Source organism: Oncorhynchus nerka, linkage group LG4 (assembly GCF_034236695.1).
Source record: "Oncorhynchus nerka isolate Pitt River linkage group LG4, Oner_Uvic_2.0, whole genome shotgun sequence".
NCBI lineage: Eukaryota > Metazoa > Chordata > Actinopteri > Salmoniformes > Salmonidae > Oncorhynchus > Oncorhynchus nerka.
The window spans coordinates 63,985,373-64,009,746 of record NC_088399.1 but is presented as its reverse complement, the minus strand read 5'-3'; the positions used below and the strand labels follow the sequence as shown (position 1 = coordinate 64,009,746).

The window sequence follows — 24,374 nt, the reverse complement described above, 5'->3', positions numbered from 1 at the left end:
CTCATTTGTATAGCGTCACGGTTCATTTTGTTATTTTGTCAGTTTGTTCAGTGTTCATTCTTTAAATAAATAAGAATGTACGTATACCACGCTGCGCCTTGGTCCGATCCTTATAACGAACGAGACATGTAATATTGTAATGACATTCTGCCATTGTCATTAGGCCTACACTTGTAGTGTGAATTAATGCATCCACTGTTGTCCACGTGGTCCTCGGTCTCGGCCACTCATCTCCACCTTGACAAAATGTAAGTGTTCTCCTCAAACCACAACACAATTTGGAGCATATACCACCCTGTTAATTCCCTGTTAATTGTTAATTCAGAAGTCCCTTCTGTCTTCAAGAGAGCGAGAATTGCACCCCTTCTGAAAAAACCTACACTCGATCCCTCCGATGTCAACAACTACAGACCAGTATCCCTTCTTTCTTTTCTCTCCAAAACTCTTGAACGTGCCGTCCTTGGCCAGCTCTCCCGCTATCTCTCTCAGAATGACCTTCTTGATCCAAATCAATCAGGTTTCAAGACTAGTCATTCAACTGAGACTGCTCTTCTCTGTATCACGGAGGCCCTCCGCACTGCTAAAGCTAACTCTCTCTCCTCTGCTCTCATCCTTCTAGACCTATCGGCTGCCTCCGATACTGTGAACCATCAGATCCTCCTCTCCACCCTCTCCGAGTTGGGCATCTCCGGCGGGACGCTGTCAGAAGGGGTGCAACTTTGCGTCCTACCTGACAGGTCGCTCCTACCAGGTGGCGTGGCGAGAATCTGTCTCACCACGCGCTCTCACCACTGGCGTCCCCCAGGGCTCTGTTCTAGGCCCTCTCCTATTCTCGCTATACACCAAGTCACTTGGCTCTGTCATAACCTCACATGGTCTCTCCTATCATTGCTATGCAGACGACACACAATTAATCTTCTCCTTTCCCCCTTCTGATGACCAGGTGGCGAAAGTGGCGCATCTCTGCATGTCTGACAGACATATCAGTGTGGATGACGGATCACCACCTCAAGCTGAACCTCGGCAAGACGGAGCTGCTCTTCCTCCCGGGAAGGACTGCCCGTTCCATGATCTCGCCATCACGGTTGACAACTCCATTGTGTCCTCCTCCCAGAGCGCTAAGAACCTTGGCGTGATCCTGGAGAGACACCCTGTCGATCTCAATCTAACATCAAGGCGGTGGCCCGTTCTTGTAGGTTCATGCTCTACAACATCCGCAGAGTAGTGACCCTGCCTCACACAGGAAGCAGCGCAGGTCCTAATCCAGGCACTTGTCATCTCCCGTCTGGATTACTGCAACTCGCTGTTGGCTGGGCTCCCTGCCTGTGCCATTAAACCCCTACAACTCATCCAATGCATGTATCCAGTTGTAGTGTGTTTTTAAATGCATTGTATCCAGCAGCCCGTCTGGTGTTCAACCTTCCCAAATTCTCTCACGGTCACCCCGCTCCTCCGCTCTCTCCACTGGCTTCCAGTTGAAATGCATTGTATCCGCTAGATTGTAGTGTGTTTTTGGTGCTTGCCTCCAGGAGCTGTGAGGGGAATGCATTGCACCTTGTAGTACCTCCAGGCTCTGATCAGGCCCTACACCCAAACAAGGGCACTGCGTTCATCCACCTCTGGCCTGCTCTGCCTCCCTACCACTGAGGAAGTACAGTTCGCTGCTCTGGCCCCCAATGGTGGAACAAACTCCCTGAACAGCACGACGCCAGGACAGCGATGAGTCAATCACCACCTTCCGGAGACACCTGAAACCCCACCTCTTTCAGGAATACCTAGGATAGGATAAAGTAATCCTTCTCACCCCCTTAAAAGATTTAGATGCACTATTGTAAAGTGGCTGTTCCACTGGATGTCTTAAGGTGAATTAATGCATCCACTGTTGTCCATTTGTAAGTCGCTCTGGATAAGAGCGTCTGCTAAATGACTTAAATGTAAATGTAATTCAAAGATGTTTCATGTGGAAGACATGCAGTAATGTTAAATAATGGTGTGATAGCCTATATTTTTGAGGGCATGGTGTATTGATAGTGATAGGCTCACGTTTTACGAGTACGGCGTACCCCCACTATTTATTTTTGCCGGGACGCCATACTGGACCTTACCTCCTTACTTTCACCACTGATCTTTGGCAAACATTAAATGCCTTACAACTGTTTTCTTTCTGAGTGTGTTTATGTAGCCACAAATCCCCTTAAATTCAGATGGTAAAATAACTAGAAAGAAAACCATTCTGTTGAGGTAAAAAAAAAAAAAAAATGGATATAGCAATATACACCCAAGATTAGATAAACCATATCCCATTAGGGTGAGTTTTGGTTAAGTGGGACACTTAGCAAAGAGGGACACTTAACGCTATGTAATGGATATCTTTTAAAAAGTGTACAATAGCACAACCATCAATGCCTGTGTGTTAGCGAGGAAGTATGTGATTGTAACAAAACAAAATGGGTTCAATGGGTACAGCGTCATCATTGTGGGCGTTCGGTCTTCAATGATGTCCATAGAGCAGCGCCAAAAACAAACATTGAACCTAAACAAAACAATGTACTTTTTCCAAAGTCATTGTATTCTGTCGCAATAATGCTCTTCTACTACTGTGTGTGGCTTGTGTAGGAACATCACGACAATCTTTCAGTAAAGTTGTTTTGATCTTGAAGGAGGATCTTATCCTTGTCGATCTTTATACTGAACCTGAAAGTATGTGGAGTACACCTAGAAAGTATGTGGAGTACACCTAGAAAGTATGTGGAGTACACCTAGAAAGTATGTGGAGTACACCTAAGTTCATTGTGTCAAACAGCATGCTTGTTATTCTTCAGTGTTTTACTTCCTTGACAAACCTGTTCTGGATCAGAACTACAGTAACTCCTCTGTCTGCCCTGTTTATGACTAATGTACCACGTGATTTATGATAAGGGATAAAAGCAACCTTTGCAATGAAAACAAACATGAGTTATTTCTAAATGGTTAATGGTTAATAATTGTTTGGTAAACCCCACAGTCTTTTTGTACAATTGTTTGGTAAACCCCACAGTCTTTTTGTACAATTGTTTGGTAAACCCCACAGTCTTTTTTTCACCTAAACGTTACCTAATAGTATCACCACACATACTCAGCTATAATCAACAACATTGGACTTGTTATGTTCAAAAGTGCAATTACAAAGTTAATGCGACTTTAATTGTAGGTCTGCAAGTCTTTGAGAATAGTTAGATTAGCTACATATCCTGTAGTTTACCTGGTGACAACCCTGCCATGGGCAAGCAACCACTGTACCAAATGTCTCTCCACAACAAATGACTGGGGAGAGTAGAGTAGATGTCCCTCAGTGACATGAATAAGTATATTTCATATTCTCAGAACCCAACAGTCCCTCCTCTTGAATAATAGCTTCCTGCTGTTCATCTTACATAAACTTGGAAATTACTTATAAATAAATGAACAAACAATGATAACAAAACATGAACAAAAAAACCAACATAATTATCATTCACGGTGAGGTTTACAAACTCGGAGACTTATGGTCTCCATTCTATAGTCATACCAAGCACAATCTTTTTTCCATTTCTCGTAGAACACTGATAATAATGTGTCCGCTGGAGCTGTTGACTTCTTCCATTTCAACTTTCTCCTTCTGGTTCCTAAGAGAGTGATAGCACAAGACTTGAAAAGCAACGAGAAACACAAAACATAACAGTATTAACAATGTGGTAAGCAATGCATAATTATACATACAAATTCATTACAATTCCCACTCTCTCTTCACCTGACTATGCCTTCAGGATACTTTTCTGCTGAGTTTGGCAAAAATGAAAGCCCTAAAAACCCTCCTCATGCTTTCGCCCAGTCTTCCCCGTCAGACCACAGGATCCAAGAGGTGTTCCCAAGCCATGTCATTTTCACTTTGTTCCCCATCTCCTTCCTCCTCCATTGCCACCTGATAGGCACGTCACCTAATAGCCAAATGCGTATCCCTAATCAACGCTACATCCTCTTGAGGTTGTGCTCTCTTATCTCCTGCTCCTCATGTGCCGCTTTCACCTGGGAATATACACATTGCAACGCATGGGTCATTTCCTGACAACAGACTCTCCCTACAATGCTACTACAGAAACCCCGGCTACTACTTACACTGCCCATGACGCCCACCTCAAAATCCCCAATTTGCGCCGTAGTCCAATTCCATGCGGTCACTTTCGCCTCCTTCAGTTATTGTCCCTATAGCGACTGCAGTGAGAATAACTACTGCATGGAATCTGTCAAGTGTTCGCTGTCTGTTTGGCTGTTATAAATGGGAAAGAGATCAACGATGTTGGAAGAATATCCAACCTGACAAAACTCTGAGTCACCGGTTTCCTGAAAGTGTCTGAAATGCCAACACTATCTCTGCTACTTTCACCATGATCTGGGTATGTGTAATAGTCCCTACATTGTGCAGTTAGCTGTCCTCCCTCTCCTACGAGCTATCTCCTGTAACAATATACATAGTCTATGGGGATGATACCACTATCACCCCGACCTCAATTTTTTCTAATGAGATTGATCAGGCCTCACCAGAAAGTCAGGATACAGGGCATTCAACGCCGTTTAAATATTTCCTATCCATTTTCTTTCCCTGTCCTTCCGAAACCCTTCAGACATTTCAAACATTTCCATCATTCTGCATACCCAATTTAAAACCAAATAGAAAAGATCCCACAAAATAAATCCCATGGTATCCGGTAAATTGTGCATGCGTGCTGGTGTGTGTGGTAAATCGTAGGTCAAAACCCCACATGAACAGGCCTTACTTATCTGGGAACTCCGTTTATGGCCTAATCCAGATACTTTAATACTTAAAACTGACGAATATCACTAACTGCTCTCCCCAAGACCACAGTCTCAGGGAACATTCACTTCACTCGGGCATAATAGAGGGGGGTTGCACTACCCGGTTCTGCACATGTGCAGATCAAATACACAGCTGGAACGGTAAAGAAAATCTCTTTGCAATGAATTATTGGACACCTTTTTAGACATTAACACTAATGTCACGGCCGTCAAAGGAAGTGGACCAAAGTGCAGCGTGGTGAGTGTATATTTCTCTTTTTATTTCAAATGTCGCCAACAAAACAAGAAACGAAAAACAACCGTGAAGCTTACAGTGCTAAGTGCCACAAACAAAGTTAACTACCCACACTGAAGGAGGGATAAGGGCTACCTAAGTATGATTCCCAATCCGAGACAATGATAGACAGCTGTCCCTGATTGAGAACCATACCTTGCCAAAACATAGAAACATAGAAAACAAAACATAGAATGCCCACCCCACATCACACCCTGACTTAACCAAATAGAGAAATAAAACATCTCTCTAAGGTCAGGGCGTGACAACTAAGGGCTCGATTCAATCTGTAGCGATCATGCAGAATATCAGCGTTGTAAAGCAGTTCACAATTAAAGGGGAAATCTGTCGTTGCTACATGCATTTTTGGACTTATAAATTCATTATACATACCATACCCATTGATCCTTCTAGAATGTAACTTATAAATGCCTCACAAATAAAGGCCAATCTGGGTTCTGCAGCACCCTCAGCATTTCTACTTCACCCGGCTATGTGCCTATAGGCTATGGGCCTATATAACACTCAATACTGTATATCTGTATCTAATTAAAGAGTGATAATATTATATTTTCCCAGTGATAAAGGATGGCGCTAGCAGCACTGACTCTGGTAATGTTATTCAAAAGTATTGCCAGTTATTTTACTGTATATTCCTTAAGTACATAGTGAATGCAGTTGAAACTATGGAAGTTCTGCTGTTTCAGGTCAAGGCAGCAACGAACGTCTAGACAGGGAGGCAATGCTGGCTAATGGAGGTAACATAATTTATCATTGTTATTCTTTTTTTATACAATCGTGGCCTCCCATCTCATTCTTAAAAGTTGCAGTTTTTTTATGTTGATTGTATAACAAACAGTATCTGAGCACTTAACAGATTTGGTGCCAGCAGCCATACCACCCTGCATCCAACTACAGGCCTTGACACTACAAACCATATATTAACCAACATCCCCAAACATCCCAACAAATATCAACATCAAGAGACTACATGGACATGTAACAATAACACACCACTACTATGTATTTCTTTAGGTTCATGAAATGGGTCCTTGTCCACCCACGACTCTGGTAATATTGAACTTCTACTGTAATTCATAGTTATCTGTAGAATTCCTACTGTTACTGCAGCTATGGCCCTGAGTATAAAAAGCAAGCACCCATTCCCATAATGACTTTCTCTCTCTATTCTCTCAGACATTAAAGTGACTGACAGCGCATCCAAACCAAAGAACGTGTGATTCTGTTTTGTTAATCAACAAACACTGTGAATCTGGATGTATTCCTTTCCAAGCATTTACCATTCTGATCAGATAGGCTTGGGAAATTAAGTTTATGATTCATTTTGATCTTTTGAAAATCGTAGTGGGATTCCTTGTCAGAATAAAATGTGCCAAAATAAATGTGTTTTCACATGAATAACATTTTTGTGAATCACATTTTAGATATAGAAAATGAACATGTGTGTTTTCATGTTTTTCTTACCATATGTATTGGTGCTGGAACCATAATTAGATTTCTATTGTACAGTTACAGTTTACATAACCAACCAAACTTGTTTGACCACGTTCCATGAGGAAAGCCTGGAGCTCACCTGGGGCCTGTTGCACAAAACTAGGATAAGGGATTAAGCCAGGATATCTTGGTGATCCTGGCTCAATTGATCCGTAATCCGGTTGCACTAAAGATGGATAGGGGGCAGGAGGAAATGTTATGGTATAAATTACCATGGAGATTTATTCTGTGGAGCTAGCCTGCTCCAGACCAGGCTAAATTCCAGGATCTATTTAATCTCATCCCTAATGTCAGTCAGCAGTCACCACAAATGGAAACCAATAGTTATTTCACTGCTCACTATACATTGTTATCACATAACTAGACCCACTGTTATTTTTAAACGTTTGTGATCATTAATTTCAATGATTTTGGATAAAAAATTACAGTTTCCCATAGACTATAAGGCTATATATAAAAGGATAGAATATTAGGGCCACAGAGGGGAAAAAAACACAAGTCATAATATTGTAACCAGTTGTTTTAAAGGAGGACAGTTGTTAAAATGACAGATGTGGGGCATTTCGTGAAATTGTACTTCAGTATGGTTTCATAAACAAAGACATGCTGATGTGCCAGAATATTAAGTATCACATTGTCATAAGTATCAAAACTGTAAAAACAATATGTAGCTTTTCTGCAGAAAGAACCAGCCTCATAAATTTATGACTTTATCCTTTTTCTTCAGTGTGGCCCTAGTACTCTGTCATATAAACAAATACACATTCCATATGAATATAAAAACACAATGTGTAACATTATGTTCCTTTATTGAATAAGGACAAAACAAAGCAGGTAAACCATCAGCTCCTTTCGAAACTGAAGTCACAGTGACTCTACAAGATGGAAAGCACAGAATCCAAGCATATTATACAAAATTATACATACACGTTCAAAGGTCGGTATATAACACACCCTGCATGTCTGCACACTAAAATAAATGCAGGACAAATCCATACACATCAACTGAACAGACAAATGAATGGATGCAGTAGCCTCCCTGCAGCCTTGTATTACACACAGTATACCGCACAAACATCATAAGAGGCCAAATTCGTCAAAAAACGAACCCAAAAAAACCCAAATTCCTCTGCCACCGCAGGACATATTTAACCAAAATTGAAAGCACACATACTAACTAAAATAATTCAACACATATTGGTCCCTCAGCAGCCGACCACTGTCGTCATCAGGGAAGATTGCCGGATTGTCCCAGTCCATGGCTGGTGGCACTCTGGGGGCCCTCTCCTTCCTCAGGCAGGCCACATTGTGGAGGACAGCACAAGCCACAGTAATATCACATGCCCTAACAGGGCTGACCCTTAATTTGTGAAGGCAGTGAAAGTGTGCCTTCAGGAGGCCAAAGGTCATTTCAACTCTGGCCCTGGTCCTGGCATGGGCATGGTTGTAGGCCTGCTGTGCTTCCTGGGGGTCTGTGAAAGGTGTCAGGAGAAAAGGCTGGCAGCCATACCCCTGTCTCCCAGCAACACACCAGAGAATTCACCTGTCAACACAAAATCTCATCATTACTACCTCATAAACACAGTGATATTCTTGACACAGCCATGATGGTTATAAATAGGGGTTGTGTGGCTTACCTTGTGATAGGCACTGATAGATTTCAGAGGCCCGAAAGATTCTGGAGTCATGGACTGAGCCAGGCCATTTTGCCACAACATTGCTGATCACACAGTCAGCATTGCAGACCATCTGAAATCATAAGATGAGGAATATTACACCAATCAATGCACATCACTGGCAATGCAGAGTGTTCGTCAATGGACAATATCAAAAAGTTATGTTCACCTGAACATTAATGCTGTGAAAGGATTTCCTGTTCACAAAATCGGCCTCATGGGCACCTGAGGGGGCTTTTATCCTTATGTGTGTGCAGTCCACTGCACCAATGACATTGGGGAAACCTGTCACACAAAGTAATGAGTATCCTACTATGTGTTAACAGTTGTCCTGTAATTTGTAGATCCTCTTACCTGCAATCCTATAGAACTCCTCTTTGATGTCACAGAGTCTTCTGTGGCCAGGGAAGGAGATGAAGACATCTGCTAATGCTTTGATAGCCAGACACACACTCCTTATTGTGCGGCAAATTGTGGCCTTGTTCAGCTGTTCTGCATCCCCCACTGAGTACAGGAAGGCTCCACTAGCAAAAAGCGCAAGGCCACACAAACCATTTGCTCCACACTCAGTGCATGGCTCCGTGCAGTGCGGTGCTTAATCCTGGGACCCAGTAGTCTGCATAGATACCTGATGCCATCTGCAGAAAACCTGTATCTTTCATATAGATGGTCATCAGGGAAGGCCAGTGGGTCCAACCGGTCCCTGAAGACCCTTTCTCGCCTGAAGGCTCTCCTCAGCACAAGTGCTTCTTCATCCACCACATCTCGCACGAATGGGCATGCCATTGTCAGAGCAGAAAGGAACACACAATTTTGGGCCTTCATATAGGCTAGTGGCCACACCTGGTGCTGGGGGGTGGGCAAAAGAGGGCGATGCCTTATAACGATGACTTGGTTGTACTGATTGCTGGGAAAATAAAAAAACCTTAGAAAGATGCCACCGTCCTGTGTGCTCACAATAAGAGCTCATATGTCATGGCTCACTTGACTTTACGAGAATATACCTAATTTTTATTTTGAGCTGTGTCATCTTCTTGGAGCTGGGGGAGGAAAGAAAAATAATGATTAATACATTTGTGTTACAGTTAGCATACAGTGTACATTGAAGGCATATCTCACCTCCCTCTCAAGTTTTTTTATTTCAAGGTCCAGTTTCCTAATTGTCCTCTTTTTTATTTCGGACTCCAGTGCAAGATTTTCCATCTTTTTCTTCTTATACTGAATGTCTATGTCTGCCAGTTCTATTTGGCGCCGGAGGTGGTTGCCATACAACTTTCTGATAGCTTGTGAGCTCTGTGAACACAATACAATTAGCGCAGCTGGAATTTGGCAGGATGTGGTGTCCTTTTATTAATACGCACTATGTTGCCAGGCTGGTTTTCCCACTGTATAGCATATGGGTCCTGTAAAAGAAATTAGATTTTTTGATTTTGATGAGGACTCCTCACCATTGTAGAGTAAATAGTACTTTCACAGTCTTAACATGATACCTCATGCCTTCTGGAATCCAGAGAGATGGTCTCCTCCTCATCATCGTCTCCATCATGTGCTGTTGCACTGGGGCCTTCACCCTATCACATTTAATCGGATTCATATTGAAGCTAGTAGACAAGACATGCCAGGCCTACAGTATGCCTTTGATGGAGTACTCACTGGATCAGCATCGTCTGGTGCTTGTGCTGGTGGCTCTAACAGGAACACAGTGCTGCCAGGCACTGCAAGGCAATAGGTAATCCAAAGTCAGACAGTCCAAATTGATTCAATATGAATGTGGTTGTATCCCATGTAGAGATGGAAGGACATACCTTGAATGAAGCGGGTGGCATCTTGGGAGGAACCTATGCTCGTCTCTTTCCCCCCAGGGATCCCCTCTAAGACGGGCCTGCCTTTATTTAGCTCCAAGGCCATGTCCTCTGCTGGGGTAAGGTCAGCCTTTGGTGACCCACCACCCGTGCCTTGTCTGTGGGTATTCTTTTTCACTGCTAAAACAGTACAGACAATGTGTGAGCAGGCACCTTCTGGGTACAATATATGCTTGTGCTTTGTTAAATATTAGTCAGGGACCATACCATTCTGCAGAATGTTCTTGTATTTGATTTTGACCTGCTGCCATGTCCGTTTTGGCCCGTTCATGTTTAATCTACACACACACACACACACACATTTAATGGAGTCACACTGCAAAAAATTACTTGGTATTTTTGTCTTGTTTTCAGTAAAAATATCAAAGAATGTATCATAGCTTTAAACAGTGTGATGGAGTTACTTTACACAATTTCACTCATATCTGCAGTGCATTTCAATTAAAAATTTAACCGTTTCATAATTACAGTACAACTGCATTTTTGGAGATGTGAATTAAATATTTGAATTGTAATTGTGATGTTTCAGCGGAGCGGTGAGTGTGTAATTGTGCACTACTTACGCATTCAGGCGGTCTGCAATACTTTGCCACGCTTTTTCTCTTTGCTTTATCACTGTGGCGGTGTTGCCTTTCTTCTTAATTATATCTTTTACCTCCTCGTATGCCTCCATGAGGATTTGTGCTTCCGACGGGGAAAAGTACGCGGCTCTAGTTGCCATGGTAAATCAGTTAATCTGTGATCTGTGGCGGGGTCTATTTGAGTGAGCCGTGAGCGCGCACCTATCCAGGATTGGTTTCACCTGGTTTAATGAATCCGTGTCTGCTCATCCTGGCTTGGTCTTTGTGCAACCAATTAAGCCTGGACGCACATGTTTTGGCTTCATTGAGCTCAGCTGAGTCATTTATCCCGGATGTCTTAATTCTACTTTTGTGCAACAGGCCCCAGGAAATTTGAAGCACTTTATTTAGGCATATTATTATTATTATTTTCCGACCGTTAAACATTCATGTGTGCGTTCAAAAGGTATTTCGTCATACTTTTGTTCCTTTTTGCGACACTTTCGACGGTGGACAGCGGTAAGAATATTTATTTCTGTAAGTTAAATGTTTTTTTGCCGAGTTGCTAAGTAAAAAATAAAATCATATGGAGAAATTATTATTTTGACAATTCATGTTCAATTATTGTATCATGTGAAAATGTTATGTTTATGGAGAAATAGTTCCAATCGTTTTTCAACATAGGGGATTTTAGACACACTTAAAATAAGGGCTGTGTTTCGTATAGGCTTAGCTGGCGTGACGTAAATTTCTTTCGGACAAGGTGATTTTTATCAATATATTCAGCTCTATTTACTCTCAGATTCTAAATGCTAATTAGCATCAAAGTAGATATTGCAAGACTACAAATCCCTGCAAACTCTAGCACGTCCTCTCTAACTGACACCTTCGCTAACAGGTAAATGTAAAGAAATGTAGCAAATGTATTCATTGTTACATTTAGCTAACATTAGATAGTTAATCCAGAGATTATTTTCAGCAGTTTCGTCCATATCGTCGTTGCATTTGTAGTTCTTTATGATAGCCACATTATCAGCTACTTCACATTTCATTTGTTGCGGGTAAATACAGGCAAATATATTGATAAACGTCACCTGACCGAGAGATTTACTGTTGTCAAAACGTCACGCCAAGGTAAGTCTACACAAAACACATCCCTTCTGTTAACTGGTTATAAAATCCCCCATTGGAACCATTTCCGTTTGAACGCTAGGTTTTATGATTCATGCCGAGGTACTCTACAGAAGAGGGATTGACTCACCTATGGTATGGTCAAGTCCAGTCTTTGCATTGTACTTAGAAGTTGATCAATTATCTTGGAGTTTTAGTAAAATATCAACAGTAGGCTATGTAGTGATACAAATGCAGGTGCGGTCCATCACCAGTGTTGTTGTGCCTCATGCTCTCCACCAGGATATCGACATTAACTTTGAACTGCTCCTTGCTCTTGCGTGACTGAGTGCCTTTCTCCCAGTAGTCTGCTGGCAGCTTCTCCCTCATCCAGTCCTGTTTGAGAATCTTCTTTGACACACTGTCATAGTAATCACTGTTAGTTATTCATCAGACTCATGGCAGTGAATTCACGGATACCAGGCAATTCTACTGGTTTGACAGGGCAGTGTAGATGTAGCTCAGCGACCATTTCTCTAATGGTTACAAAATGCAGCAAATGGGTTAGTCACAACTCCTGGGTAGAGATGTAAAAGAAGTGAGGAGGCAGTGATGGGAATTTAAAAACAAGGTATGAGTATTGATAATTGTAAGCATAGTAACATCATAATCATTGTCTTGGTATGAAATCTAGACTACCTGATCACTCAATCCATTATTTTATTGAAACTTTGTTTAATTCAATTATGTATTAGACTAATTTGTTAGTCTAATGAAAGAGACTAAATAAGACTAAACAGAGACTAAGAACTTTTATGTGCCAGTCATACTATATAGTCTTGTCATCTGACACCTGGCAGTTCCAACTGTTTTATGTTGCCAGGTTAAAAAAACATTCTCATGTGTGTAATCAATGGAACTAGCCAACAGCAACAAGGAAACATTGCAATATAAGGACCTTCAAACCTATCCTACCATTAAACAAACATCTGGAGTTGTCATCAATAATATGAACATAACATTAAAATACATAATAGGCTAGTAATTCAAAATTAAGTTTATTAATTTGAAAAATAATGTAGGATACATATATATACACACACACACACAGTGGGGAGAACAAGTATTTGATACAGTGCCGATTTTGCAGGTTTTCCTACTTACAAAGCATGTAGAGGTCTGTCATTTTTTATCATAGGTACACTTCAACTATGAGAGACGGAATCTATAACAAAAATCCAGAAAATCACATTGTATGATTTTTAAGTAATTAATTTGCATTTTATTGCATGACACAAGTATTTGATCACCTACCAACCAGTAAGAATTCCGGCTCTCACAAACCTGTTCGTTTTTCTTTAAGAAGCCCTCCTGTTATCCACTCATTACCTGTATTAACTGCACCTGTTTGAATTCGTTACGTGTATAAAAGACACCTGTCCACACACTCAATCAAACAGACTTCAACCTCTCCACAATGGCCAAGACCAGAGAGCTGAGTAAGGACATCAGGGATAAAATTGTAGACCTGCACAAGGCTGGGGATGGGCTACAGGACAATAGGCAAGCAGCTTGGTGAGAAGGCAACAACTGTTGGCGCAATTATTAGAAAATGGAAGAAGTTCAAGATGACGGTCAATCACCCTCAGTCTGGGGCTCCATGCAAGATCTCACCTTGTGGGGCATCAATGATCATGAGGAAGGTGAGGGATCAGCCCAGAACTACACGGCGGGACCTGGTCAATGACCTGAAGAGAGCTGGGACCACAGTCTCAAAGAAAACCATTAGTAACACACGCACGCAAGGTCCCCCTGCTCAAGCCAGTGCATGTCCATCTGAAGTTTGCCAATGACCATCTGGCTGATCCAGAGGAGGAATGGGAGAAGGTCGTGTGGTCTGATGAGACAAAAATAGAGCTTTTTGGTCTAAACTCCACTCGCTGTGTTTGTAGGAAGAAGGATGAGTACAACCCCAAGAACACCATCCCAACCGTGAAGCATGGAGGTGGAAACACCCATCCCAACCGTGAAGCATGGAGGTGGAAACATAATTCTTTGGGGATGCTTTTCTGCAAAGGGGACAGGATGACTGCACCGTATTGAGGGGAGGATGGATGGGGCCATGTATCGCGAGATCTTGGCCAACAACCTCCTTCCCTCAGTAAGAGCATTGAAGATGGGCAACTAAGGAGTGGCTCCGTAAGAAGCATCTCAAGGTCCTGCAGTGGCCTAGCCAGTCTCCAGACCTGAACCCAATAGAAAATCTTTGGAGGGAGCTGAAAGTCCGTATTGCCCAGCGACAGCCCCAAAACCTGAAGGATCTGGAGAAGGTCTGTATGGAGGAGTGGGCCAAAATCCCTGCTGCAGTGTGTGCAAACCTGGTCAAGAACTACAGGAAACGTATGATCTCTGTAATTGCAAACAAAGGTTTCTGTACCAAATATTAAGTTCTGCTTTTCTGATGTATCAAATACTTATGTCATGCAATAAAATGCAAATGAATTACTTAAAAATCATACCATGTGTTTTTCTGGATTTTTGTTTTAGATTCCGTCTCTCACAGTTGAAGTGTACCTATGATAAAAAAATTACAGACCTCTACATGCTTTAAGTAGGAAAACCTGCAAAATCGGCAGAGTATCAAATATTTGTTCTCCCCACTGTATATATACATACATACACACACACACACACTGGGGAGAACAAGTACTTGATACAAATATTAAATACTGACTTCTGATTTATTGACGTTGAATTGTACCTATGATAAAAATTACAGACCTTTACATGCTTTGTAAGTAGGAAACACTGCCAATTTTGCAGGTTATCAAATACTTGTTCTCCCCACTGTGTGATTTATATATATATATATGGCTCTGCCAAGAGCTTTCATTTTCACTTATGAAACATTTTGTAGAAGTAAAATCCTTCTTACTGCTGTTCACTGTTGAAAGTGTCCCAAACAAGAGCAAAACTACAACAAAATACATTTTGAACCCTCGCATGTATTGTATGACCCTAAAATGTACAAATATTCTGTGTCTAATTCAGGTCTGCCCCACAATGCTACGCCTGTGTGCTCTTAGCTTTCCCTAACAAGTAAAGTCCAATGTTGATGTTGATCATTAAGTTGAACAGGTGTTATACAAAGTCCAAAGTCTCTTCTCTGATGCAACTGTACTTCATAAGCAATAGTCAAACCTTGTCTTTGCACACCATTCATAATCAGAATTCTGTGCAAATGCGCTGTTGCTTACAATTCCGTTATCATTAGCCAATACTATCCTCCTGTAGATAAATTCACGTGGAACAGGCTATACTTTTGGAACTTTTAAACTAAATGTTGGCATGTACTGTTGAATACATGGTAGACCCTATTTTGAATTATAGAATGTGCAAAAAAGTGGCTTTTATTATTTATTTATTTAATTTTCTTCAGAATAACAAATCATACAGGATATTTGAAAAGCAGTACAGGTTACATACATTGTGTACGTGTGTGTACGTCCGTGGGCATGTATGTATGCAATAAGCCTTGTAAAAATAGTGGTTTAGTAAATAGTAACAGCAATGCTACGCAAAATGTATTAAATCATTTGGTGAATGCATTTAGTCCACAGGTAGGATGCATAACACTAGAGACTCTATTCATAAAAAAAACACTGACTAGGTTTCTGGCATAAAAGATCAAATATTTTTGTCTTGACCTTCAAGGCTGCATGTTAGAATTATTTGTGTTCTCCATAAATCAATGTTTAAAATGTGATATTAAAAGAAACTTCACTGCATATTAATTCAAGAGTGTAGCTTTGTCTTAGCCTGGTAACCCAGTGAACGGTTATGAAATGGGCCCTAGGTTGAAATAGAAATCATAACAAATGATATTTCAAGTAATATTTTGATTAACAAATAAGCACATTTTCTCGAACACGTTTGTGTGTTTCATGAGTGTTTTTACCATATTGTATATCTTGTTTTAATATCCTGCAAATATCTGTAAAAATTGTGTTGTATATTGTAGAGCATTGTTCATATTTAGAGTATTTACAATGTTTGTCTATAACTCTTTTGAAATGTTACTTAAAATATGAGCATGTCATTAATTGGCCAATTGGCTTAGATAAGCCTGATCTAGTACAAATCTAGTTATAATCCCTGAAGAATAATACAATTACCTTAAAGATGCCTCTCCATACAGTAATATCCACTGTAACAGTAAAACAATGAAATGTACGACAACCCAAACGGTGCCTAACCACCCCACTTATGAGACTCTATTTGGAAGCAAGTACTTACTCAAGAACAGCAAAACCATTAAATGCAGCAGTTTTTAGCACATTGAATCAAAGTAACTATAATTTCCATCACTAGTTTATAAGATTGAAACTGAACAGTGTTATCAATAGCCATCCAATAACATTGTGAAATGAATTAACGTTCCTTCGTGGTCCGGCAGTTTGGCCACCAATGGTCATCTATCCACCTGCACATAATTAGACAACATGGAAAATATGGGCATTATTAGATTGAACAATGGAAAATGTAGTTACACTGATTAGTTATTGTTACTGACATGGAAAAACAACTCTCAACCAACAATGTCAGACAAAGCAGTCATCTAACGTACTGCAAAATCTATTGAATCTAAATTAATTATAGGTTACTTGTATCACATAGCTTTTTATTTTATTTTAACTAACCATGAAGTAATACATTTGTAAAATAACTGTCCATAAAGATGATACAGTAATTTGATATTGCCCAACATCTGGCCACCCCAAAAAGGTTTAATGTTAATGAAACATATGCTGATTGTGTTGTAAGCAAACAGTGTTTTTTAGTGTATATGTGATTGATAAGTGCCTTGTTCTGTTCTCTGGCATACTGTAACTCAGATTTCCTTGCATGTTTATTATCATACTAACATTGCTTGTCTTATAGAGTAACCAAGGAAACCTTTGGACTATGGTGAATGATCACACAGAATCTCTCATATTGGGGTCAGCCATGTTCTCAATGTTTTGAGAACAGCAAAACCAAAATCTACAATCATTTGGCTAGTATTTACACATACTTGTAGAACTCATTATGAATACATTTATGTGTAATTTACTATCAACTTTCTGAAGCAACACCTAACCTAATTGATTTAGTGTATTTGTGTGATTCAAGACTGTTGTCTTACCTTGCTATTTCCTTTTAACCCCATTACAGCCACTCCATTGCCATTAGTATTGCCATATGTATACTTGTATACCATTGCCATCTGTATACCTCTGGCCCTTCTTTGGACACTGTGTTAACTAACCTCCAGACGAGCTTCAATACCATACAACTCTCCTTCCGTGGCCTCCAACTGCTCTTAAATGCAAGTGAAACTAAATGCATGCTCTTCAACCGATCGCCAGCAATCACTACTCTGGATGGTTCTGACTTAGAATATGTGGACAACTACAAATACCTAGGTGTCTGGTTAGACTATGAACTCTCCTTCCAGACTCACATTAAGCATCTCCAATCCAAAAGCAAATCTAGAATTGGCTTCCTATTTCGCAACAAAGCATCCTTCACTCATGCTGCCAAAAATACCCTTGTAAAACTGACTATCCTGCCGATCCTTGACTTCGGTGATGTTATTTACAAAATAGCCTGGCTCCAGGTCATCTATAAGGCCTTGCTAGGTAAAGCCCTGTTTTATCTCAGCTCACTGGTCACCATAGCAGCACCCACCTGTAGCACGCGCTCCAGCAGGTATATTTCACTGGTCACCCCCAAAGCCCATTCCTCCTTTGGCCGCCTTTCCTTCCAGTTCTCTGCTACCAATGATTGGAACGAATTACACAAATCATTGAAGCTGGAGACCCATATCTCCCTCACTAACTTTAAGCACCAGCTGTCAGAGCAGCTCACAGATCACTGCACCTGCCCATCTGTAAATAGCCCATCCAACTACCTCATCCCCATACTGTTGATTTTTATTTTATAAAAAAAAAAAAGTTTGCTCCTTTGCACCCCAGTATCTCTACTTGCACATTCATATTTTGCACATCTATCATTCCAGTGCTTAATTGCTAAATTGTCATTATTTCACCACTATGGCCTATTTATTGCCTACCTCCCTTATCTTACCTCATTTGCACACACTGTATATATATACTTTTTCTCTATCGTGTTATTGACTGTATGTTTGTTTATTCCATGTGTAACTTTGTGTTGTTTGTGTCGCACTGCTTTGCTTTATCTTGGCCAGGTAGCAGTTGTAAATGAGAACTTGTTCCCAACTAGCTTACCTGGTTACAATAAAGGTGAAATTAAATTAGCTGAAGAAAAACAGAGGAAGATGTCAGTAGATGTTTGAATGTATAGCTACAATACAATTCTACAGTGTCTCGTGTGGCTCAGTTGGTAGAGCGTGGCACTTGCAACACCAGGGTTGTGGATTCGATTCCTACGGGGGACCAGTACTAGAAATAGTATACCCTTACTACTTACTGTAAGTCGCTCTGGATAAGAGCATCTGTAAAATGTTACATTATAAAACGCAGCCTTTTTAGTTCGTTTTGTGTACATTGTATGTCCGTCACAGAAAAGCAACTTTCCTTGAGGCAACACCTAACTTCATGTACTGTCATTTGTTTAGTTGTGGCATTACAGACTTTGTTGCCTTACCATACTCTATAAAGTGTTCACTCCAGAAAATGCCACTCCATTGCCAGTAGCTGGAAAAACACAATCTAAAGTTTCAGTACATTGAAAAAACATAATTATCTGTGACTTTCAAAAGTAATTTTAAATAAATGTAGTCGGTGCAACCACTCTCTTCAGAAGAGGATCATGTAATGAGTGTCTTAAATAGGCCTTATTTTTCAGAACCAAAAAGTATATCTAAACACAGTAAATGCTTGATTGTTACATAGGCTGTCTTTACAATTGGATGAACAGTTAGTTTTGATATAAAAGCATCATGTTGTCCTTACAACTAGTGTCAAAAGTATGTTATACGTAACAATTTGACCGTTATGTTGATAAATGACATGTATACAGACCGAGGGAGAGGCTGGGATACTAACCTGTAGTTTTCAAGCCAGGAATCACTTTGATGTGTAAAGAGAAAAATACATAAAAATGTTATAATGCATATGGATTTAGGCCGTAGTTCCCACCTTTCATAGCAGTACCGTTGATTAATCTTTTCTTAACATTTAACAAAAACAAAAACAATTGAATTGATATAAATCAAGACCTACCAATTGTCCCTCTTTTGTGCAGAACAAACAGGACCACCTAAATCAAGATCAGAACTACAATAATGGTGATGACTGCCCAAATGACTACAGCAGTGCCACTACTGCAATCACAACATTCTCCATCTGCAAAACAAAAGGCAGAGTATTTATAAAAAGCAACAATATGTAACCAGAAGCTAATTTCAGTTTCATTCCTGCTTCACTTGCTAAGCTGTTGTTAGTATGCTGTTCGGTTAAAATTAAGATTGTTTCCTGTGTCAATAACACTAAACCATATTAATCATCAATAACAACACTAAACCAAATTAGCCATACTTTACCCCATTTTACAATTGGCTTCTTCAAAGTTCTATGGTCGACATAACATTCATAAGTTTCCTTATCTGCCTCTGGGATCTGCACACTCATCCTGATCTGGTAGGTGTCATCATCATTGGGTAGGACTCCTGTAGACTGCACTCCATCACGTTCGGTCAATGGAACACCATTCTTCTTAATTTGCATAATCACATCTTTGGGATAGAAACCTGTGGCCATGCAGGTCAGTCGGACATGTCCTGCAGTTTTGGCCTTTTTAGCAAATGCATAGACCCTTGGAGGGGCTAAAGAGGGAATAAACGGAGAACATTAATATTATTTCTGATCTCACATGTACAAATGGTCATTTTTGTTAACCATTTGTTAGGCTATACTATTTAAGTACTCACAATCAGCCCTACTGAATTCTTTGTCCTCATATTTCATGAATTTGGAAAGCCAGTCCACACACTCCTTCTCCAGGTAGCCCTTGGTGTACTGGTTGAGGATCTGCACCCCGTCCCACTTCCTCTTAGTCGGCTGAGCTTGAACAACTGGGGCCACCCACTGCATATTGGCATCATCAAAGGCCAGGAAGTCGTCACCATCGTAGCTGTACTGGTCTGTGCCCTTTATGAATTTCAATGTGCCGTCACTCTGTTGGTCAATCTCACAGCCATGTTTCCACTGAAGGATATGCACATCTGAGAGGAAAAACAAATGAAAAAGACGATCAATGATGACAATATACATGGGTAACTAATGACCTACAATTTTAAAAGATTAACGGTGAGCGTAGGACAAATTGCAGGTGATCCCTCACCAGTGTTGTTGTGCATCATGCGCTTCATCAAGATATCGACATTAACTTTGAACCACTGCTCCTTGCTCTTGCGTGACTGAGTGCCTTTATCCCAGTAGTCTGCTGGCAGCTTCTCCCTCATCCAGGCCTGTTTGGGAATCTTCTTCTTTGCCACACTGTCATAGTAATCGATCTGTTGGTTGTTCATCAGACCCATGGCAGTGAACTCATGGATTCCAGGCAATTCTAGTGGCTTTGAGAGTGAAGTGTAGATGTAATTCAGGGAGTAGATGTCTGTAGGGAAAACATTTTTAACATTGAGATAATTTGTCTGAATCTGCCTTCTCTCCATGTTACTCATACAATGCTGTAAAACATGAATAGGAAATGACTGCATGTTAAATATTTATCTATATCATAGATCTGTAACGGCCAACAAAATAATGTATTCAATTAATAGTGTCAGAGTGGCCTTGCATGATGTTGTCTAAATGGTAGGTGGCTTCTCAATAACAAATAAGCCCAAACTCATGCATTAGTGAGAAGTGGGACACATTCTGCAACTTAGAAATCAACCTATTTCATATTAATATATTGAAGAGATACTTTGCGATTTTTGGACATGAGGCACTTTATCTACTTCCCCAAAGTCAGGTGAGCAAATGTTTATGGCTCTGTGTCCAGAATGAAGGAAGTTAGCATTGGCTTGTGAAACTACCTCTAACGTTAGTGCAACTGCTAAATAGCGTTAGCGCAATGACTAACAATCTTTGGGTACAGCTAGTTAGCATTGGCTCTCAAAAGTACCACTAACTTCCTTCATACTGGACGCATATACCTAAAAAATGGTATCCACAAGTTCATCTGACTCTGGGGAAGTAGATAAAGGGCTTCATTGACAAAATCTTAAAAGAGCCCTTTAACACAACACCACCCGAACTCAAGTAGTTCGGACCTCTTGGTGTAATGATTAAGGTGTTGGCTTGACAGCTGCTAGATCCAGCTTTGAGTCCCGGTCGGGGCTATCCCCCGGATTCTCTACCATATCAAGAAAATAAATCATATGCATTTCCTTTGTTCGTGTATTGTTCTTTAGTTTTTGTATAATCGTATTATAAAATTAAAATTGTATGACCGTCCTTGTCTATCAGTGAGTGTTTAAGTGTTTTGTTAGTTGTCAAGATATGTTGTTGTTTTTGCACCCCAGGATGAGTAACGTTAGCTGCTGCTAAACAAATAAACGTGTGTACAATTGCAGTAGTCATTATCAGTATATAGACTACTGTATAATTGCAAACACATGACAAACATAAAATCTTCTTGGCACATGTTTTACTTTGTGATTTAAAAAAAGGAGATAATGCTATGCCTTGTTGGTCTAAGCAAAGTTTTTTTTTTTTAAAGCTCAATAATGTATATAATGCTTCATTAAAAATGTGTGTTGTTATTGCACCGTTCATGGCCTGTAAGTGCGCAATAGCTTTCCAGTAACCGATACAATGGATGGAGAAACGTAAAGGTCGACTACAAATGCTAAAATGCAATTACAACAAGTAGACTATTGTGCTAATAGACCACAGCAGTATATATGGTAAGCGATTTTAAAAGTAATATTGTTTTATTATTCTTTTGCCACGCCTGGCTGTAAACGTTTACTTTCACTTTTGACATCGAGTACACAACTTACCGCTTTGGCTCCGGCAAATACATTCTAGTGAAAAATATAAAACAAAAAACATCAAATTAGGTCTATACATCTTGCTAATTAAACTACAACCGTTTTCTTAAGCTATATCCCCGTTTTAAAAGTATATGTCGATGGAAAACCCCTTCACAAATATCTGTTGCCTTCCTTCTTCTGTGTTTTTTTTTGGCTGACTACAACCCAAAGGGGTGTTTTGCCGCCGCCAACTGGACCGGTTGAAACCAAAACAAGGTCAAAAGAAAACCCATACGTGATAGGGAAACTAACCCAATCCACCCAAATAAAAATGCTACATTGACAAAACAAAACTCACATTACTTCCTTCTTTCAATTCTCCATATCTCCCTTCTCAGGCTCTAGGACCTGAGAGGGTGGTACGGCTTGTAACAATATTCCATGTAACTTCAGAATCTTTCAATCTTTCAACCCCAGGAACTGTTCTGCCGCTTCCACAATGATTTTTGTCTTCCTGGACCTTTTCTCCACCTTGGCAGAGCCATTTATCATCATATCTATAAACATCCACCTTCCTAACTTTTTAAATACCTTGGTCCTGCTGGTGAAAGGAAACCCCTGCAGCCTGCAGTGAAGGCCTATGCACAACCATATTACTCTTCAAGTGCACCATTCAAACCCTCAACCCTTTTAACAGCTGCTGCATATGAAATGCCCTGACATGATCAGATATGAAAAGCCAACTGACATTTACTCCTGAGGTGCTGACTTGTGGCACCCTCTACAACCACTGATTATTATTTGACCCTGCTGGTCATCTATGAACATTTGAACATCCTGGCCATGTTCTGTTATAATCTCCCCCCCGGCACAGCCAGAAGAGGACTGGCCACCCCTCATAGCCTGGTTCCTCTCTAGGTTTCTTCCTAGGTTCTGGTCTTTCTACACAGTACATTTATCTGAGTACATTTTACTCAAATGGAATACAATTATACTCTACAAAAGATAACATTTGGTTCCAGTCTAAATAGAGTAAAAATGACTTGTTGCAGAGTTCAATTTTCAGAGTTATTTCTACTCTCTTCAGTGTTTATATTTAACTCTACAAACTGTAATTTACTCTATTTAGAGTAACATGGGAACAACTCTACTGCCAATTCACGCAATATAGAATTGAATATTATCAGTCAAGCATAGCATTTGTACAACTAAACTTAACGTCAAGAAATCACAAGTCAGTATTTAACAAAGAACTTTATTCTTAAATGCAAGACATTTGCAATACATACATCAAAATACTGACAATCAAATTAAATTGTGGACTGAAATGAAATGTTGGCCTCTGTTCACTTCAATACAGGTACATAAAAAAGCTCAATATTGCAACTCAATACATCTAACAATGACATATCACATATCAAAAACACTGATCAAATAAAATTGTGGCCTCTATAAAATGACATTTTGGCAGCTGTCCCCCCCTTTATTAAAAGTAAATAAAAAATACATTATTTCAAGCTTACTGTGTAGTCTTTAGAGTCACGGGAAACCGTATGGAACAATAAACAAACTTCAATCATCACAACTGTAAGAGATCTGTATATCAAATGCTTTGTGACAGAAAAGCTATTTAACGTCCACTACATAAGGTCCCTCTGTTGCACACCCAACTCTATGCTCATCAAGACATTGTTTGTAGGGCAAAAGTAACCTCTCATCTTTAACAAAAAAATGGTAGATTTTCTGGAAAAAAAACTGGCATCTCACAATGGACTTTAAGACAAACTAAACGATACATATTTCCATGGTTTTTGGCCCATTTAACGTTTAAACCGTGGTGTCAATTGGTACCTGAAGAGTCTCAGCCATCTTACAGCCCCAGTCCACCACATTTAAAGATAACATTTTACCTGGACCGATCATGACTGTTGGTGTCAAATGTCTGCCAACTGTATGCTATTTGACTTGTGTTTCTTTGCCAAAGTTTTAGTTACATTTTGAAGCTTTTTAATAGTTTGTTAAATAAATTATGCTTGGCTTCATAGCGCATGCACCAGCTATGCAAAACGGGTCCAATTTTAAGCATACATGTGGGGTAATATACCATAACATGATGCTTCGATAGCAGCCTCTTTTTTGGAAACAATTACTTGAATAACCTGTGGTGTTCTAGGATTAAGTGTTTCAAAAAAAATTGTAATACCCTTTGATATCATTGGAGAAAATACAATGTGTACTATGTGAAGCAACAGTAAATACCAGTGTAGATCATTTGGAATAACTATGTCTCCAAAGATAAGTGGTAGATTGCGAAGTAAACACTAGGATTGGATAACTTTTAACCCCAAGTCATTAGAGTCCTCTCCTAACTTCACTACAGGAGGTTTGTTGTTTTGCTCCATGTAACCATAGTTAAAGCTCTTTATTCTCCTGTCTATTTCATTTGATGTTGTGTACTTGTCTATCAAGTGCAGTATTAGCAGTTATGTCATATTGTGCCAATCCCTCCCAGATATCATGCATAATATCGACAGAGAA

At 40.1% G+C, this 24,374-nt stretch overlaps 2 protein-coding genes and 2 long non-coding RNA genes across 4 annotated transcripts in view; 1 reads left to right on the top strand and 3 right to left on the bottom strand.

Moving 5' to 3' along the window:
* The first annotated feature begins 3,981 nt into the window (after positions 1 to 3,981).
* Positions 3,982 to 6,496, top strand: LOC115129006 (uncharacterized). Its single transcript, XR_010463825.1, has 3 exons — positions 3,982 to 5,071; positions 5,687 to 5,719; positions 5,815 to 6,496. It is a non-coding gene; the product is annotated as an uncharacterized LOC115129006 (long non-coding RNA).
* An 897-nt stretch (positions 6,497 to 7,393) lies between these two features.
* On the bottom strand, positions 7,394 to 8,826 carry LOC135571449 (uncharacterized). Its single transcript, XR_010463824.1, has 3 exons — positions 8,653 to 8,826; positions 8,260 to 8,371; positions 7,394 to 8,165 (listed from the first exon to the last, which is right to left on the bottom strand). It is a non-coding gene; the product is annotated as an uncharacterized LOC135571449 (long non-coding RNA).
* Positions 8,827 to 15,234: 6,408 nt separating this feature from the next.
* LOC115128399 (major histocompatibility complex class I-related gene protein-like) overlaps positions 15,235 to 24,374 on the bottom strand; it is a 49,350-nt gene continuing 40,210 nt past the window's right edge. Inside the window, exons 6-8 of the mRNA XM_029658228.2 lie at positions 18,901 to 18,924; positions 18,500 to 18,549; positions 15,235 to 16,313 (exon numbers count right to left, since the gene is read on the bottom strand). Of these exons, the coding sequence (XP_029514088.2) occupies positions 18,506 to 18,549; positions 18,901 to 18,924 (68 nt within the window). The 3' untranslated portion in view covers positions 15,235 to 16,313; positions 18,500 to 18,505. The remainder of the gene's footprint in view (positions 16,314 to 18,499; positions 18,550 to 18,900; positions 18,925 to 24,374) is intronic.
* Positions 18,500 to 22,058, bottom strand: LOC115128400 (major histocompatibility complex class I-related gene protein-like). Its single transcript, XM_065017746.1, has 7 exons — positions 21,864 to 22,058; positions 20,198 to 20,470; positions 19,785 to 20,078; positions 19,398 to 19,679; positions 19,078 to 19,200; positions 18,901 to 18,924; positions 18,500 to 18,549 (listed from the first exon to the last, which is right to left on the bottom strand). Exons 1-5 carry the CDS (start codon positions 21,931 to 21,933, stop codon positions 19,115 to 19,117), a joined length of 1,005 nt encoding a protein of 334 aa, XP_064873818.1. The 5' UTR covers positions 21,934 to 22,058; the 3' UTR covers positions 18,500 to 18,549; positions 18,901 to 18,924; positions 19,078 to 19,114.